Here is an 18,508-nt window from a genome sequence, read left to right on the forward strand (position 1 = left end):
AGATAGTCAACCAGTCGCTATGATGTGCACTGACCATCAGGGGGCAGACGCTCCGACCGGGTAGGTTAGCTTACTGCTGGGGTCCGGCCTATTGGGACTGAGTAGGATGGGACAGACATGCCCTGGAGCCCTCCTGTGGTTCCTCCCGGGCTGGCCAACCTCCCATGTCCCTCCCTGGCCCAGATCATGCACCAGTGGGGTCCCTCAGAACCTGGCCTGTGCCCTCTTGTAATCTGGGCTGCGCGACACCTCCCAAGTGCACAAATTCCGTGCACTGAGCCTCTAGTATATATATATATTTTACTGATTTCAGAGACGAAGGGAGAGGGAAACAGAAACATCAACAATGAGAATCGATTGGCTGCCTCCTGCACGCCTTCCACTGGGACCAAGACAGAAACCACCGGGCACTTGCCCTGACCAGGAATCAAACTGTCAAACAGTGACTTCTTGCTTCACAGGTCAAAGCTCAACCACCGAGCCACACCTGCTGGGCTCAATCTGTCTTTGATTCAGCACCTAATGTAATTCCCACTCTTTGTCATATTTCTTCTTTATATTGTGTATCCTGCAATGATTTGGGAGAGGGGCAGGGCTTATTTGAATTGGCAGTTAAGCAAGTTAAAACACACACACACACACACACACACATGAGTAGAATCTTAAAGAATGAACAGGTGAAAAGGGGGAAAAGGCATTTCAATAGAGAGAACCACATGAAAAAGGCCATTCACTTAGGATTAAGTGGAAGGACAAAGAATTTTAAAAGATCACAAAGGTATCTTTATTCTCCTTTTTGGTATAGGTCACCTGAGGAGGAAATAATCTCCAGGCTAAATAAAATGCAGACAATACTATGACCCACAAACTCAAGAATAGGGGCTCCCTTAAATGAGTTAGCATTCATAGTCTGCCTTAGCCACAGCCTCCCTTTATTCTTCTCCTTCCTTTTCTCCACCATCCCTCTGGTCTCCTTAGAGAAGACAATACAAAATTAGATATAATGTCTTTTCAATATATCCTATATAATAAAAGCCTATTATGCTAATTTGAAAGCACTGGCCAACCGCAGAAAATCCATCAGTTCCTCCAATGGGGTGTATAAGGAATGTGTTGGTTGCTAAGCATGGAAAATAAACCAGTAAGTGAATGATATCATCTCAGAGTTATGAATCGAGGACTATGAGACATGGGCCGGGCTTTGTACATGCACACACAGAGCCTAAAAAAAAAAATATATCAGGCAATCTTCCTGCCCTACTGAAGTCTGGAGCTAGCTTTCCTTCAACAGAATGGTGGACATGGGCTTTGTTTTTTGAATCCCAATGGAGAGGAAAAAAGGAAATGTTGTCTTTTATTCAGAAGGTCTGCTGGAAACCTTTCTGCTGCCCCATCCTTCTCATCCCAGTCTCTCTAAAAGTGTTTTTGAAAGTGTGGTTCATGGACTAACTGTCCAGACCTACTGGAGCTAAAGCTCTGGGATAAGGCTCATGAATCTGCGTTTTAAACAAGCTCCCCAGATAATTCTGACACCCTAAAATTTAGTAGGCATCTGGAAAAGGCATCAAAAAATCAAGGAGCCCCTATGGGGGGAAAAAACACAACAACTTTCCTCCCACTTTCTAAGTCCCTCTGGCTGGGCTAATAATCAAATTAACATGAGACAGATTAACAGGAGAAATTTATTATGGATGTACATGCCATAAAAATATGAGACCCAAGGAGGCATGGGGCAGTTGAGGCTTATATGCCATTCTCAACAAAGGAGACGGAGGCAGGGGTCTGGGATTGCAAACGGAAATTAGATAAGTCACTGGTAGATGAAAAAGAGCAAACATGTGGTAAACAAATTCTTGCTGGGCCACCCAGAAACAAGGGTGCACAGAGGGGAGTTCAACAAATAGGCTTTACTGGATTTCTCCCTGTCCATCACATTTAGTTTATAGTATATTAAGCAAGTTTTTCTGAATTCTTTAAGTGGGTAAGGAGAGAGGGTCACAGGTTCTTTCTGAGTCTTGTGTTTCATAATAACTAGCTTAAAATCAATATCCCAAAAGGCATATTTTGGGGTGGCAAAACTAGCCTCCCTCACCTTCCTCCCCCCACCCCGCCCCCGCTTCCAGTCCCCTAGCAGCGCTTAACGAGCAGTGCAGCAATCAGTAACTGCTGAACTGTAAGGAGCCATCCAGACCACCTACCTACATTCTCTCAAAATGTAGGAGCCCTAGAATTAGGGAATAAGGGAGAAAACCCTTTGTAAGCACAGAAGTCGGGGAAGTTTTGCCGCTCAGAGCTTCACTCCTGCCCGCAGGAGTCTGGACTCAGTGCTCCCTCCCCACTGAACACAGTCCCCCAGACCTTGGACCGATAGACCCTGCACCCAGCCCTGCCCCAACCTCTCCCAGGGCCACGGAGTCCCCGACAAGGGCACACCACCGCGGGGCCCTCCTCGGCCACTTCTGACACTCACAGACCGCCCGGCCAGGGCCCGCTCCTCTCCCTTCCATGTTTTTCCTTCTCCAGGTTTGAATCTCCCGCCGTCCGCCACTGTACCTCACCGTCACCACGGTCAGCGAGCACTTCCGGTATGCGCGCAGGGAACACTGGGATTTGTAGTTCTGGGTTGCAGAGGCGCGCCACCAGGTGCGGAGAACAAGAGTACCCTTGGGCTATCCCTCCCAGCGGTACCTGGGTTGCTATTCCTCCAGGGCTCCTTAGTTGCTAAACCGTCTTAATTTCAAGTAGCTCCTGCCCTTGTCCTCGCCTTTATCCTTTCATCCCAGTATTTCCATTAACCTCGCTCCGCTTCCGATAGTATTCTTTGGTCCCACTAACTTGATGACCTACTTGGGTGGTGTGGATGCACAGATAAATAAGCACGGTAAATGCCCTAAAGAAGCTTGCTGTTCTGGAATGAGTGATAAACATATAGGCAAATAAATTAGAGGCCAGCGATACACAAAGGGTAAGAGTTAATTGCTGTAACGAAGAGCAGTGAAGGATAGGAAGACTTCCTTGAGGTGACAGCTGATTTGGGTTGAAAAGTTAACAAGGATTCAACAGACTAAGGAATTTCAGTCAACGGAAATAGCATGTGCAAAAGCAAGGAGGTGAGTTCGGGAAATTAAAATCGGTTCAGTTTTATAGGAGAACAAAGCTCAGCCAGGGAGATGCAGGAAGTAAGCCAGGAAAGGCACAGAACCAGATCCTGCAGGCCCTGGGGCACCATGGTCTGGGGAGCAGTCATGTGCCAAAAAACACTTTACACATAGCTCAGAGCCAGATTTACATTTTATAAAGATTTTGCAGCAGAGGCTTGAAGGGGAGTGAGGCTAGGGAGAGAGACCAATTGGGAGTTTATTGCAACAGCACAAGTGAGAGAAAAATAAGGTGTGGGAAGCCACCTATTGTCTTCACTAGCAGAGAGGTGTGGACAAGGAACCCGGTCCTAATATTTACTGACCTTTATGATAGCCTGTCTGTTACTGCAATTACCTGCCTGACTAGGGGTTTTATGTTTAACCAAAGTTGAATAAAAGGCTAGTGAGGCCTGAGCACCAGTGGAAGTCCTTCTGCTTCAGTTGGACTTGCCCTCCTGGCCCCCCAATATTTCCAAATTATTATTTCTTGTCTTGTCTCTTTCATTTGTGTGTGGCTCCTCTTCCAGATCCTGAACCCTGAACCACGTGGGACCTGGGGGGAAACAAATACATAGAAATTTACACAATAAGGGTCTGAACAAATAAAAACAATTATAACTACAACTATACTGAAAAAATGTGGGGTTTTTTTTGTATATTGCCATCTAGTATTTCTCCTTTTGCCCTTCTCCCCATGCTACATTCAAGCAGCTAGACAGCCTAGGTTCATAATCTCAGGGGAGAAATGTGAAGGGGGAAAAACAGAAACTATCCAAACCTTCAGAGAAACAGAGGAGCTCAGGGCTGAGATAAAACCGTTTGGGAGATGTGGGGTTTGAAGAGAGTGCGTATTCTCTGAGACCAGAAGGGATTCCCCCTTGCCCTCCACCACCAGCACCAGGCGGGGAAGTAGGGAGAATCTAGATGTTGGTGGCTCCTGGTGATAGAGAGATCCCACTCCCTGCTTCCTGGGAAGGACTGGAGGAGCACCGGACCCTGAGAAAGAACAGTTGCATAACCAGCCGGGCAGCTATGCCCTGACTATTGTGCAAAAATTACCCAACCCAGCCAGAAAGGAAGTACCTAGAAGACTTGCTCCCTCTTCTGGTTGTGATGAGGTCCCTGAGTCTGAAAGGCCAGGTAGATGAGAAGAAAGGAGATGTCAGTGGAGAGCAAATAGGTGGCCAAAGACCAGATGGGCCTCCCCTCTTAAGTCTTAGCACCCATACTTCCCCTAACTTGGACTCTACCTTGTGAGAGAGGAGGAGGCAAACCAAACTGACTCACATTGTTTCCACCACCCCAGTGGAAGCTTGAAACAGGAACTAAGTAGAGATGTAGTCTCAAATACCAGACTTATAGACCATCACATTACTGTGTATTGAGTGCTTATTATAGGTTGGTACTATATTTAGCACCATCTTATAAGTAACCATCTTATAAGATCTTCACAGTATAGATGAGGAAACCCAGGCTTAGAACTGTCACACAGTTAAAAACTGGTAGAGCCAAGATTCAAACTCAGTCCAACACTAAGCTTGAGTTCTTGTTCTTTTTCAAATTCATTTGTTTTTATTGATTGATTTTTTTAATGAGAAAGAGAAACAGTGATTTGTTGTTCCACTTACTTATGCATTCATTGGTTGATTCTTGTATGTGCCCTGACTGGGGATCAAACTCACAACCTTGGCATATTGGGATGATGCTCTAACCAACGAGCCACCCAGCCACAGCCTCCACGCTTGAGTTCTTAATCACTATATACTATACCACTTTCAAGGCTATGGCTATGAGACTGCAGAGGAGAGGGTACACTGGAGAGAGGTTTCAGAAGTAGAACCAATAGGCTTGAGAGCTAGAGGAGAGGGGGGAGTCATGGGTTTCTACCAGGTTTCCAGCTTAGGGACCAGGCGCATAGAACGGGCAGATTTGAGGAACTAGGAATTTTGTTTGGACACACTAAATTGAGAGGTATACAATTAACAATGATTAGCTTATCAGTGATGTTCAAATCAGAGGGGTGAATAAAATGTTTGTGGAAGTGTATATAAAGGGAGAAAAGAGCAAAGGGCAGAGTGTTGGGGAACCCTGGCATTTAAGAGGTGGACAGAGAGCCCAGAAAAGGAGACAGAGAAGCTGGCAGAGCAGGAGAAAGAGGGTCAGGGACACAGAAGCCAAGTAAGGAGAGAGCTGCAAAGATATGTCAGATACAGCAGGAAATCAAACAAGAAAATGATTCCAGAAAATAATCACTAATCACTCAGAGGTCTTGAGAACCTTGGTGAGAGAGGTTTGGTCTCTGCCCCCTTCCCAAATCATCCTCTCTCCTTAAGGGAAGCCTGTGGAGGCAACCACAGACCCAGCTGCACCTTTGGTTCTGGCCAGGCTGTCATAGTTCTGAAGGCCCAGCCCTGGGGCAGAGGCTGCAGGAGGCTGGGAGGGCCTGCCTCGGGCATGGCGCAGCAGGCACTCAGCAAAGGCTGACAGGCAAATACAGGTGAGCCCAACAATGTCCTTATAATTTTGTTTCTGGCAAAGTCCGAACTGTTTAAAAGAGGCCTTTCCCCAAGAAAAATGAGGACGTTTGCTTTCTGATGCCGGCACCCTTGGTGAATTGGGGTAGTCGGTCCCCATTGTCCTGGGGCCTGCTGTCCTCGCATTAAGCAGAACTTGGAGGTTTCAGATCAGTGGAGCTGTGGACAGGAGTCTGGGGACGGGAAGGCTCTTCTGATCTCCAGGCCTTTGCTAACCATCAACCTTTCACCCTGTTCCCAACTGTGAAACTACCACTCAGAAGCAGTGTGTTGTGTGTGTGTGTGTGTGTGTGTGTGTGTGAGAGAGAGAGAGAGAGAGAGAGAGAGAGAGAGAGAGAGAGAGAGGGAGAGAGAGAGAGAGAGAGAGAGAGAGAGAGAGAGAGAAACCTGAGGTCTAATCCCAGCTGCATGACTGCTTTGTGACCTCAGCCAAGTCACACCTGCTCTCAGAGCCTGGGCCCCTCCTCTGAAATGAGGATATGGGATAGATGATCTTTGAAGTTGTAACAAGCCCATGATACTTTGATTCATTGCTTCCAGTGAGAGACTTGAGGGTGTCTCTGCAGGTGGGCAGGAAGGGCAATGAAATTCAAGTTTCTGTGCCCAAGCACCAGCAGGGTTCAGCACTAAGATAGGGCACCTCAGCTGTCAATCAAAAGATTCCCTAGGAGTGGAGGGTGGTACCTGGTTGTAACTCGAGGAAGCTCTGAGCAAGGAGCTAGGCGCTAGGGGATGTAACCCAAGCCAGAGGGACCATTCCAGAAAGCCAGCTCCGGAGAAGATCGAAAGAGGTAAGGCGTCCTATGGCTGGGACCCCAAAACCTGGTGAGGGGTAGCCAGGAATGCATTAGGGATGAAGGCCTTGAAGAGGCAGATTTCCTAGGTGTTCTTAGGAGCAGGAGAAATTTCTTTTAAAAGAGGTAGACTAGAGAGAGACAGAATCCTCATTCCTGGAAGTTGGCCCCTTGCCAATTCAATAGCCTCTTCTGCTTTGTAACCCCAGTGCCTCTTGTGGCTCCTGGCACAGAGCAGGGGGTCACTGAATATTCATTGGACTGACTTGAGATTAGACAGCAGGAACACCTAGATTGTGAGTGGATGGGTGTATGTGGAGGCACAGGATGAGATGATGGAGGAGAGGTCCTGTGTGTATTCAGTTCATTCGTCCATTCAATTATTCATTCGCTAAACATTCTTATTATAGTAAAATACGTGTAACATAAAATGTATAGTTTTAGCCGAAACCGGTTTGGCTGAGTGGATGGAGCGTCGGCTTGCGGACTGAAAGGTCCCAGGTTCGATTCCGGTCAAGGGCATGTACCTGGGTTGCGGGCACATCTCCCGTGGGAGATGTGCAGGAGGCAGCTGATCGATGTTTCTCTCTCATCGATGTTTCTAACTCTCTCTCCCTTCCTCTCTGTAAAAAATCAATAAAATATATTTTTTAAAAAATGTATAGTTTTAAACCATTATAAGTGGCATTAAGTATACTCATATTGTGCAACCATCAGACCATTCATCTCCATAACCTTTTTCTGCATACCCCCCACCGGGGATGTGCCTGCAACCCAGGTACATGCCCTTGACCGGAATCGAACCTGGGACCCTTCAGTCCGCAGGCCGACGCTCTACCCACTGAGCCAAACCAGTCAGGGCTCCATAACCTTTTTACTTCACGTGATAAATATTTACTGAGAATCTACTATGTGCCAGGCCCTTCAAGTTGCTCCAAATCTAATAAGAGAGAAAGACAAGAACTCTAAGCCAGTGTGATAAATGCCACAAAAGGCATAAGGTGCTATGGGAGTGCATTAGTAGAAGGACCCAGCTGGTGGAGGGAAGGGGACTCTCTGAAGGAAGCTATTACTTGAACTGAGTCTGGAAGGAGGACTAAGAATTTGTCCGGACATTAGAGAGAGTTGATATTGTGCCCATGGGAGAGATGAAACAAGGTGAGATGGCAGAGAGAAATTCTTAAAACTCTGAGGTTCACACCAGGGCGGGGGTAGAGCTGAATTGCCCTGGAGCAGTGATTCTGTGTGCTGTGTCACACTGGTGTGCCACAAGGATTTTTAGAACACTGATCTCTTTTCCCTTAGATTGTCAAATGCAACGTGACAGCAGCCAATTCAACCATAGCCCTCCGGTGTGAATGAATCAAAATTACACTTCTTTTTTGTCAGACTGACAAAAATACGTTTTTTGGTGTGCTACAGAATTTAAAATTTTTTTTAAATATCATGTTTTTATTATTTTTAATATATTTTTAATTAATTTCAGAGAGGAAGGGGCCAACGCTCTATCCACGGAGCCAAACCGGCTGGGGCGTGCTGCAGAATTTTAGTGATCATATGTTCAGTTTACATGTGCCATGAAATGAAAAAGGCTGAAAATCGCTGCCCTGGGGGGACCCTGCTTTGGAGGAAGCGGAGGCTGACATGTTGAACCCTGTGCTTTCCATTGTCAGTACTATGTCTTCCCCCAATCCCGAGGGTACCCCACAAGAGCCTGAGACTGAGCCCTCCAGCTCCCAGGAGAAAAAGAAGAAAAGCAAGTGTCAGGAGCTTGAGGCCAGCATCCAAGTCCTCACCAGGGCTGGCCACAGGGCCCTCCTGGCTCGCCAGAACCATGAGGCCTTGACCAGCTTCCAGCGGGCCTTCCTCCTGGCCTCCAAGGCCTCACGGGAGCGGGACACCCCTCTTCTCCGGGCCTGTGCCTTCAACCTGGGGGCTGCCTACGTGGAGACGGGGCACCCAGCCAGGGGCCTTGAGCTGCTCCTAAGGGCCCAACCTGAAGAGAAGGCACAGGGCCGGTGTCATGGTGACCAGTGCTTCAATGTGGCTTCGGCCTACCAGGCCCTGGGCCACCTGCCTCAAGCGTTGGCCTGGTACTGCAGGGCCCTGGGCCACTACCAGCCACTGGGTGACCAGGGCCAGGTCCGGGCAAAAATGGGAGCCTGCTACCAGGCGCTGGGACAGCCTGAGCTAGCAGCCCAGTGCTTACAGGAAGCAAGCCAGGCCTACGCCCAAGCAGGGCAGCCCCGGGCGGCAGCCCTGGCGTTGGGGGCTGCGGCGGGGTGTATGCTGAAGAGCGGGCAGCACGGCCTGGGTGAAGTGGTGCAGGTGCTGGAGGAGAGCTGGCGGCTGGCGGAGATGAGCACCGAGCAGCGACTGCTTGGTGAGGCCTTGGGTCAGAGAAGTGTGGGCTCTGACCTGGCGACGCTCTGAGAGGTGGGGTGGAAGCAGGGGCATGTCTGTGGCAGGGGAAGGGGATGGTGGGACCCTTTGAGGGCGGGACAGGGGTCTACCTGGCTACCAGTGACCCCGGCCTTGCCTTCTAGGGCAGCTCTATAATGACCTGGGCCTGGGCTACTCCCAGCTCCAGCTGTTCCCACTAGCACTAGAGGCCTTCCTGCAGGCCTTGCCCTTGTGCCGGGGACCAGGAGAGGAGGCCACGGTGCTGAGGAACCTTGGGATGGCCCACAATGCCCTTGGAAACTACCAGGAAGCCCGGGGATTTCACCAGAAAGCTGCTGACCTGCATGGTGAGTGCCAAGGGCCCAAAGGCTGAAGAATGAATGGACCTTTAGGACTCGTTATGGGGTCAGGAAGCCTAGAAGCAGGGGGCTGGGGATGCAGGAGATGGGATAGCCGTGTAGGACAGAGGGTTGTGGCCCCGAGGGCTGAGGCCTAGGAAAGGGAAGGCAGCAATGGGCAGAAGGAAGAGCTATCAACACCTGCCTGGCCTGCCTCACAAGATCATTGCGTGGCTCAGAGTCCCCGGGGAGAGGCGTTCAGGCCAAAACTCGGGACTGAGGAGCTGCTGAATGTGGTACTGAAAGCCGGGGCCTGGAGGCACATCTGAAGGTGTGTTGGGGCTGAGCACTGGCATTTGGGGTCCTGATACCCCAGCGGCCAAGGTCCCTCTTAGAATTGGGTGGGCTCTGTCATCAGGTTCTGTGGGGCAGCGGTGGGAGCAAGGCCGGAGCTTTGGCAGCCTGGCATTTGCACTGAGCCAGCTGGGGGACCACAAGGCCGCCAGAGACAACTACCTCCACGCTCTGCAGGCTGCCCAGGACACTGGTGAGGGTGAGGGGGATTGTGGGTGGCTTGGGGGTGCTGGAGCAAAGGCTGAGAGTCCTGGGGGCTGGTGGGGAGGCAGATTGGGAGTTGGGGGTGGGAAGTGCCTCTGGGGGGAGGGTTGGGGAGGTAGGAGCCATACAAGGACCTCTCAGGCTCTCTTCCCCAGGGGACGTGAAGGGGCAGTGGCAGGCCTGCGAGGGCCTGGGGGCTGCTGCAGCCAGACTGGGGCAGCACGACCAGGCCCTGAAGTACTATAAGGAGGCGCTGGCCCAGTGTCAGGTGAGACCTCCCATCCCAGAATCTCCCTCTTCCTGCTGGCCTTCTCCGGCTAACAGTCCTGCCTCATGTCTTGTCTTCTCTGCGTCATTCATTCACTCCTCGAACATGCACTGGGCATATGTGTGCTAAGCCCCGGGACACTACTGTGAGGAAGAATTTGTCTCTGTCCACAGTTCTGGGCAGGACCCTGGCAAGGGCATGGGGTTGGGGCAGAAGAGAAGGAAGACAAAACCCCCTTCCTTTCTCCCTTTCCTGTTTCTTTCTTCCCCAAACCCCAGAGAACCACAAAGCCCAGGCCCTCCCCATCACTGCATTATCCTCCCTCTCCCCAGAAGGAGCCAGATTCTGTGCGAGAACGGCTGGTGGCCAAGCTGGCGGACGCCATGAGGACCCACTTGGCTCAGGGTGGGCTGGACCCAACTCACACCCCGGTGAGCTGACACCCGAGACAAGGAGCTGGGGGTGGGGAGAGGTTGCCTGGAGGAGGAAGAGGTAAGGTAAGCAGAGCTGATGTTCTCAGGGATGCCGTGCCTGACTGCTCTTCTGTGTTCCTGTGCCCCTGGCCAGCATAAGGTACAGGTATCACTTTCCCGAGGCCGCCTCGGGGTGGGAGGTGGGCGGGGGGTTGTGGCCTGTGTCCAACTCTAGGGCTGCGCCAGGGTCTTAGCTTAGTGGTCAGTGCAGTTAGGGACCCTGAGCCACACCAAGGAGGAGGTGGTGTTTTAAGTTTTCGGCTGCAGTTCTCAAAAGGGCCACAGGATGGGGGCAGTGCTCCAAGGAAGTCCCTCTCTCCCATCGTTGTTCTCTGGGGCCGTTTCTCCGGGACCTCCACCACGCTCCTCCTCTGGCTCCCCACCTCTCAGCCTCTTCAACTGCCTGCTCCCCCACCCTCTGAGATGCCGTCAGGAAACCTCCCAGCCCAGGAATTGAAATTACACTTGAGTATTTATTATATTTATTTAATAGGTTTTATGTCTTCTCTTTTTTCTTTTGTTAATCCTCACCCAAGGACAGTTTTTCCAGCGATTTTTAGAGAGCAGGAGAGAGAGAGAGGGAGAGAGAGACAAAGAGGAAGATCAATATGAGAGAGACACATTAATGGGTTGCCTCCCACCACACCCCGACTGACCAGGCGGAGATTGAACCTGCAACCTAGGCTCATGCCCTTGACCAGAACTCGAACCTGCAATCCTTCATTACGTGGGTCAATGCTCCAACCACTGAGAAACACCAGCCAGGGCATGTCTTCTCTTATTTTAAAGACTGGGACACCCTATTTATAATTTGCAAGCAATATCAAATTAGCCTGCCCAGCCAGAATGGCTCAGTTTGCTTGAGCATCGTCCTGAGGACCGAAAGGTTGCCAGTTCCCTTTCTGGGTTGCGGGCTGGAGCACATACGGAAGGCAATCAATTATCGTTTCTCACACTGATGTTTCTCTCTCTTTCTCCCTTCTTCTCTCTAAGCATGTCCTCAGGTGAGGAATAAAACGAATTAAATCAGCCTGGTACAGAAAGAGGACTGAATTGGGATTCAAAGGACCTGGGGTTCCACCCAAAATGGGCCACCAGCTTTCTTTGACTTCGCTTTTGGAGGCCCCAAGCAGGACAGGGTGGTGGTCAGGCCCTGGCCACATCTGACAGTCCGTGAGCCTGAGCTCTAACATGATAGTTCCTAGTGGGGACCTTGCCCGAAGAAAAGGCCTCACCCTGCAACTGTATTCTCAGGCCTGTGGCGTGGCCCAGTTTGCTCTGGCACTTCTCTGTCTCTGGGGCCAGGTCTCTGGAGGGAACATGCGCTCATGTGCACATCCACAGCCATTTTTCTGAAACCGATTCCCTTCACTCCCTTTCGTTCCCAGATCTCAGCTCCAGGGAAGCCTCGGCCTCCAGGTGGGGCCGGCCCAGCAGGGACTCCGGCCAGACTGGGAAGAAGCCCAGGAGATGCAAAGCACAGGTGAGCGGGGTGGGGCGGAGCTTCTGGGGTGGATGTGGCTTCTGGAGGGTGTTGGGAGGTGTTGCAGCAGTGCTGTGGGGATTGGGGGCCTCATAGGTACCCCAGGAAGGAGGGCACCTGATTGGGTGCCCCTTGGCCCCGTTACCTGACCCTATAGAGCAGTGGTTCTCAACCTTCTGGCCCTTTAAATACAGTTCCTCATGTTGTGACCCAACCATAAAATTATTTTCATTGCTACTTCATAACTGTTTAGGCAACCCCTGTGAAAGGGTCGTTCGACCGCCAAAGGGGTCGCGACCCACATGTTGAGAACCGCTGCTATAGCGTATAGTATAGTATAGGGGCAGTGCTCCATGTAAGGTTTTATGTCTTCTCTCTCTCTTTTTCTTTTTTCTTTTGTTAATCCTCACCCAAGGATAGTTTTTCCATTGATTTTTAGAGAGCAGAAGAGAGGGAGCGGGGGAGAGAGAGAAAGAGAAAGATCAATATGAGCGAGACACATTAACTGGTTGCCTCCCACCACACCCTGACTGACTAGGTTGAGATTGAACCTGCAACCCAGGCACATGCCCTTGACCAGAACTCGGACTAGTATAGACCTTTGGGTGGGTGAAGAGTTGGAGGAGGGCCACGAGGAGAAAGAGGAAGAAGGCTTCATGAAAGTTCCCTGTGACTGGGTTGGTTTGGGCAGGGATTGGAGTGCGAGTAGGTGTAGGCTGTCCCAGCTGAGAGGAGCACTCTCCCCACTCCCTTCTTTCCTCCCACCCCAGGCCTAACACCCAGAACCAGCCCTACCCCCATTTTTGCTCCTCTCTCAAGACCTGGGCCCATTTTCCCGACTCTTTCTGGATCACCTCTTCCTCCTTGCTTCCACAGCCTTCCTAACTTCTAGGTCTGCATCTCAGAGCACCAGGGTTTGTTGGAAGCCTGCTAGGTGACAGGTAACTGGTGCTTTTCTTACCCTCCCTTGCTATTTACTAGTCTCTTCCCTCAAAGGCTTCCAAATCCAGCAGCAGAGTTCCTTGCTATTTGACGACTTGAATTCACTGACATCTTTTCAGTGTGTTTCCTTCCAGGCACTACAAGTCATCCCCATGCCTAGCCACTAGACAGCCCAGGCTCATCACTCTTACCCAAACCATAGTCCTTGGTGTACGTACCTACAGTGACCAACACATTCCCTCACACATCCCTCCCTGTTCTCCCAAAGTCTCTCTTCCACCAGATGGTTCTGGACCTAGGACCCATCTCTCATTTGGAGACCATTCTCCACCCCCACCTCCCCAGAATGGAGTGCTCTGGCATCCTGGTACCCAGTGGCCCCCAAGCCAATAAGTGGGTCCCTGGGGGAGGGAAGGAGACCTGGAGAATGGATAAAGGGAGTAGGAGAGGATGTGACTTTGGACCATTTTAATGGGACATTATTGCTCTTAAAGTTGGGGGAAGGTATGGACTGGTGCTTGGGAATATATAGTGCTCTGAGCCTCTTTGTCTTTGCTCCTTAGTAATCCGAACGACTTTTACCCAGCTCAGGAGGCCTGGCCGGTCCCCTGCCTCCTGCACGGCCTGACCGTAGACCTCAGAGAAAGGAAGAGCCCCGCTGAACGTGGGGATATGCAGCTTACATCTCCTCCCTACTGCTCTGCAGCCCGCCGGCAGAGGTAAGGGCTAGAGAGGGCAGCAGAAGCTGGAGTCAGAGCAGGCTGCCTCTGCTCTCTCCATAGCCACTCCCACTGGCAAGCTCTGCCCTGCCTCCTTCAGGTCATGCAAACAGCCCAGGGAGACCCCCAGCAGGGACCCACCAAGGAGACCCACCACATCTGGCTTCTGCATGATCATGTGACCCCACCCTACTGGCCTCAGCGGTACCTCCCCAACATACACACTTGAGGGTTTCTGGGACCAAGACCCTTCCCAGTTGTTCAGCGCTGTATAGACATGGATTACAACACAGGCAGCAAGTGGGCTCCCGAGCAGGCGGCACAAGGGCTTTGCAGTCTCAGCACTGAGGCTGCTCGCTCCTTGCTGGGAGTTTTGGACTCAACAGGCAAAAGCGAAAAGGGAAATAGATGGTGAATCTCCCCCTGTTCTTCTGGATCCAAACCTCATGATCACTTAGGCTAGTGGTTCTCAACCTTCCTCATGCCACGACCCTTTAATACAGTTCCTCATGTTGTGGTGACCCCCAACCATAAAATTATTTTTGTTGCTACTTCATCACTGTAATTTTGCTACTGTTATGCATCATAATGTAAATATCTGATATGCAGGATGTATTTAGGCGACCCCTGGAAAAGGGTCGTTAGACCCCCAAAGGGGTCGCGATCCACAGATTGAGAACCGCTGACTTAGGCCCTTTCCAGTTCTAAAAACTATAACTTCTTGACCAAGAGGCTTTGAAGTCAATGACTCTCCAGACCTCCATTTTCTCATATGGGAATGGGGTTATAATACTAGAGAAGGTACAGCTGAACCAACCGATGCACTCCACTTCCTCCATGAAACATAGCAGGGGCTGGATGCAGGCCCGAGGCCGGTAGCCTGTGGCACAACTGCTGCCAGGAGCCACAACAATGATATTCAATATGGGTTTTTAATCACTTAGCACATGCCACACCTTGTTCTAAGTGCTTCACAAGTATTTTCTCCTGTAATCACAGCAGGTGAACCCCCTTTCACAGTGAGGAATAGAGAGCAAAAAAATCTACATATGTTTGTCTTCCCAGGTCACGCTAGTAAGTGGAGAAGCCATGATTCTAACCTAGGTAGTGAGTCCCTTCTTCTGTAATGCTGGGCAGTTCCACGCCCGGTTAAGCCATTGTTTACTTGACAACAAATGTATTTATGCTGGTTGTATGTGTTATTGTAATTTAATTAAATATTATATAAATTGCTGAGCCAAGAGTATGATTAGGAATTGAATCTGCATCCTCTCAGTGCATGGGACGACGGGGTTAGATGCCCAGTAGGGGACGTGCAGGAGACAGCTAATGATGTTTCTTATAGATGTTTCACTATCCCTCCCCCTTCCTCTCGTTCTCTAAATCAATAAAGACATATTTTAAAAAAATAAAAACGTATTTGTAGAGGACCTACTATGTGCTAGGCACAGAAGTAGGTGCTGGGGAGACATCTGTTAATCTTCCTTATGTAAATGGAGTATATTATTTTGTCTTGATTAGGATGCAGTTTTACCAATTATATAACAAAAGCCAACATAACAGTGCCTTTATCCAGAGGGAACTCTATTCCTGTCTCATATAAGTAGCCCAGGGCTAATACAGTGCTCTGTGGAGCTTGGGGAGGTGGGCAGGATACTCTGCCATCCTCAACCTGGAACTTACATCTCATGGTCTAATGATTGCTCCAGCTCCAGTATAATACCTTCCTTCTAGCCAGTAAGAAGAGGAAGTGGAAGAAAACAACTTTTTAAAGGTTATGACCTATCAGTTACATATATCATTTCTGCTCAAACCTCATTGGTCAGAGTTTAGTCACACGTGTATGGTTAGCTGCTGCAAGGAAGACTGGAAAATGCAGTGTTAGATGGGCATCCACGTGGCCAGATAGATTTCAGGGATTCTGTTATCAAAGGAAAAAAGAACAGATTTTGAGGGATAAGTAGCAGTGTTTGCCACCCAGGGGTATTGCCAATTCAGTATTACTGGCTCTACCATTTAATAGCTGTATTATCTTAGAAAAATTACTCGATTTCTCTCTGCCATTCAATTTCCTTATCTATAACATGAGGATAAAAATATTTCATAGGATTGACAGGATTAAATTAGATAATCTTTGTAAAGCATCTGGCACTTAGTAGGTGGTCAATCCATGTGCCCTTTCTAAATTGACTTTGAAGGTATTTCCCAAAGAAAACTCCAAAATTGAGAAATAGCAACAAAGTGGACTAGGTCTTGGGCACTGCCTTCTTGGGAACAGCTGTCATTTGGTTGTTTGGTAAATTCTGTGTGTGTGTGTGTGTGTGTGTGGTGGGATGAGATGCTTTGTGTCATTATTTTATAGTTACATCTCATGAAAATGAAATCAGCAGTGACAAGCCTTTAATTACATTCATATGCATTTGGGAGTCAGTTCAGTATAGAATGATGCTTAATACTGCAGACTCTAGGTCAAGCTGCTTGAATCCTAGTTCCACCGACAGCTATCACTGTATTATTGGGCATGTCATTCAACATCTTGGAGTCTCAGTTTTCCCTTCTGTAAAGTGGGAATAATAACAGGGTAGTGGTGAAGATGAAATAAGATGATTCATGTTATCACTTGGCACATATAAGTATTCAAAATGTTAGCTATGTCAAAGAAAAATGCTTCACATCATGTTAGAAATGAATTTTCAGAATCACCAAATTAATTTCTCAAACAGGCATAAAAGTAAAGCTATTTATATGCTGGTAAAGTCACAAAGTTAATGAGGTCTTGGGCAAGATTATCCAATTGTAATGTACACTGTAAACCCAGTTTCCAACCATAAACACAGCTTAACAAAAAGTTTCCCACCACAATCACAGTCTGGTAAATTCAATTTCCCACCACAAACTTGTAAAAACAAGCATAGCTGGAGACCAAGCTATGATAAATGAGATGATAAATCTCATAAGTAAAAATGAGATTATCAGAAGAGAAGTTAAAAGGTGGAGGGGTTCTTGCTATTCGAAAGGAACTAGTCAGGAGGCATTTCATGATACAGAAAAGAATAAATCTAGCTTAAGAATGATCTTCATTCCACCTGAGTAATCATCTTAGTGCCTTAATGGTGACTTGTTATTCCACAAACTTCTCCCTTAACCATGCAAGGGTGTGTTTACATTCTTAAAAGTTCTTGGGTAAGAGATTTAGTTTTCCTCTCCAGGTTTTTCTTGAAATAGTATCGTGACCTGGAGTCTATGGTTTCGGCATTTTTAACCATGGCATACTCAGCCTACTTCCTATTACTATTATTTTGGTAAAGAGGTAAGGATTCTGTGTGATTAGGAAATACCCTGTGCCATGCTGGTGAACAGAGTTAGGGGAGCTGATGTGGTGAGGAGAGGGCACTACCTTATATAAAACGCTCAGCAGCAGCACACGCACATAAGACTAGCTTAGCCCTAGCTGGTTTGGCTCAGTGGATAGAGCGCCGGCCTGGGGACTGAAGGGTCCCAGGTTCGATTCCGGTTGGGGGCATGTACCTTGGTTGCCGGCACGTCCCCAGGGCGGGGGTACGGGGGGGGGCAGCTGATTGATGCTTCTCTCTCATTGATGTTTCTGGCTCTCTATCCCTCTCCCTCTCTGTAAAAAGTCAATAAAATATATATATTTTAAAAAAGAACACTAGCTTAATTTACTGAGTCCTGAGTACCCGCTCCTGCCGACGCTCTGCATGCATTTACCCTATGAGATGCATGTACCTTCCTCCATTTTACAGACAGGACACGGAAACTTGGAGTATCCACATCCCCCAGTTAGTTAGCAGCAGGGCAGGAACCCGGGCTCACAGGTCCGCTCAACTTGAAGAACTGGGCGCGGGGCAGAGCGAGCGGGAGCCTGAGGGCGCTTCCGGCGCCTGGTCCCGCCCCGGCCTCTCGGAAAAAATACCGTGCGGGCCGAGCCCCTGAGCAGAGGGTTTGCTCAGCCAGGAGGAGGCGCAGGCCGTGGACGAGGAGCTGTTCAAGGAGTACCAGTTCAGCGTGGACCAACTCATGGAGCTGGCGGGGCTGAGCTGTGCCACAGCCATTGCCAAGGTCAGCGGTGCCACGCTTCACCCGGCCGCGGGCCGGGACCCGGTGGAGGGGGCGGGACAGTGGGGCAAGCTTGGGCTGTTGGGCCCCAAGCCACTCGGAATCCCCGCTGGTTCTGCCTTCAGGCATACCCCCCCACGTCCCTGTCCAGGAGCCCCCCCACTGTCCTGGTCATCTGTGGCCCTGGGAACAACGGAGGCGACGGCCTGGTCTGCGCTCGACACCTCAAGCTCTTCGTGAGTATGTGGAGGGCTGTGGGCGGCTGTACGGTCGCTAGGATCTGAACGTGAATTACCCCTTTCCTTTCCTCGCAGGGCTACCAGCCAACCATCTATTACCCCAAAAGGCCGAACAAGCCCCTCTTCACTGCCCTGGTGACCCAGTGTGAGAAAATGGACATCCCTTTCCTCGGTGAAATGCCCCCAGAGGTAGGCGGCTCCCGTTCACTGCTCTCCTCCACAGTAACCATTGTGTTCTCTTCCCTCTGGTTTCTGTGCTGAGCTCATCTGCTTATCTTCCTCTAGAACAGTGGTTCTCAACCTTCCTCATGCCGCGCCCCTTTAATACAGTTCCTCATGTTGTGGTGACCCCCATAGTGACCATTGTGTTCTGCTCTTCCCTCCGGTTTCTGGGCTGAGCTCATCTGCTTATCTTCCTCTAGAGCAGTGGTTCTCAACCTTCCGGCCCTTTAAATACAGTTCCTCATGTTGTGACCCCCAACCATAAAATTATTTTCGTTGCTACTTCATAACTGTAATGTTGCTACTGTTATGAATTGT

General features: G+C 49.6%; 3 protein-coding genes across 3 annotated transcripts in view; 2 read left to right on the forward strand and 1 right to left on the reverse strand.

The window, feature by feature from the left end:
- The window catches only part of IQGAP3 (IQ motif containing GTPase activating protein 3), a 52,123-nt gene extending 49,583 nt beyond the window's left edge, over positions 1–2,540 (reverse strand). The window contains exon 1 of the mRNA XM_006775728.2: positions 2,471–2,540. Coding sequence (XP_006775791.1) covers positions 2,471–2,507 — 37 coding nt within the window. The 5' untranslated portion in view covers positions 2,508–2,540. The remainder of the gene's footprint in view (positions 1–2,470) is intronic.
- A 5,605-nt stretch (positions 2,541–8,145) lies between these two features.
- Positions 8,146–14,176, forward strand: TTC24 (tetratricopeptide repeat domain 24). The gene is made up of 8 exons (XM_015571709.1): positions 8,146–8,851; positions 9,015–9,218; positions 9,628–9,756; positions 9,923–10,035; positions 10,368–10,466; positions 11,897–11,991; positions 13,497–13,652; positions 13,753–14,176. The coding sequence occupies exons 1-8, from the start codon at positions 8,146–8,148 to the stop codon at positions 13,832–13,834; spliced, it is 1,584 nt and encodes a 527-aa protein (XP_015427195.1). The 3' UTR covers positions 13,835–14,176.
- Positions 13,930–18,508, forward strand: part of APOA1BP (apolipoprotein A-I binding protein) — a 6,518-nt gene continuing 1,939 nt past the window's right edge. The window contains exons 1-4 of the mRNA XM_006775732.2: positions 13,930–14,038; positions 17,611–17,732; positions 17,855–17,965; positions 18,044–18,157. Of these exons, the coding sequence (XP_006775795.2) occupies positions 13,930–14,038; positions 17,611–17,732; positions 17,855–17,965; positions 18,044–18,157 (456 nt within the window). The remainder of the gene's footprint in view (positions 14,039–17,610; positions 17,733–17,854; positions 17,966–18,043; positions 18,158–18,508) is intronic.

The sequence above is a fragment of the Myotis davidii genome, unplaced genomic scaffold (genome assembly GCF_000327345.1).
Source record: "Myotis davidii unplaced genomic scaffold, ASM32734v1 scaffold208, whole genome shotgun sequence".
NCBI classification, from domain to species: domain Eukaryota; kingdom Metazoa; phylum Chordata; class Mammalia; order Chiroptera; family Vespertilionidae; genus Myotis; species Myotis davidii.

Coding starts and splice junctions, on each gene's coding strand:
- TTC24 (XM_015571709.1), top strand. CDS start 8,146: ATGTCTTCCCCCAATCCCGAGGGTACCCCACAAGAGCCTGAGACTGAG. Junction 9,219..9,627: donor GAAAGCTGCTGACCTGCATG/GTGAGTGCCAAG, acceptor CTCTGTCATCAG/GTTCTGTGGGGCAGCGGTGG. Junction 10,467..11,896: donor TGGACCCAACTCACACCCCG/GTGAGCTGACAC, acceptor TTTCGTTCCCAG/ATCTCAGCTCCAGGGAAGCC.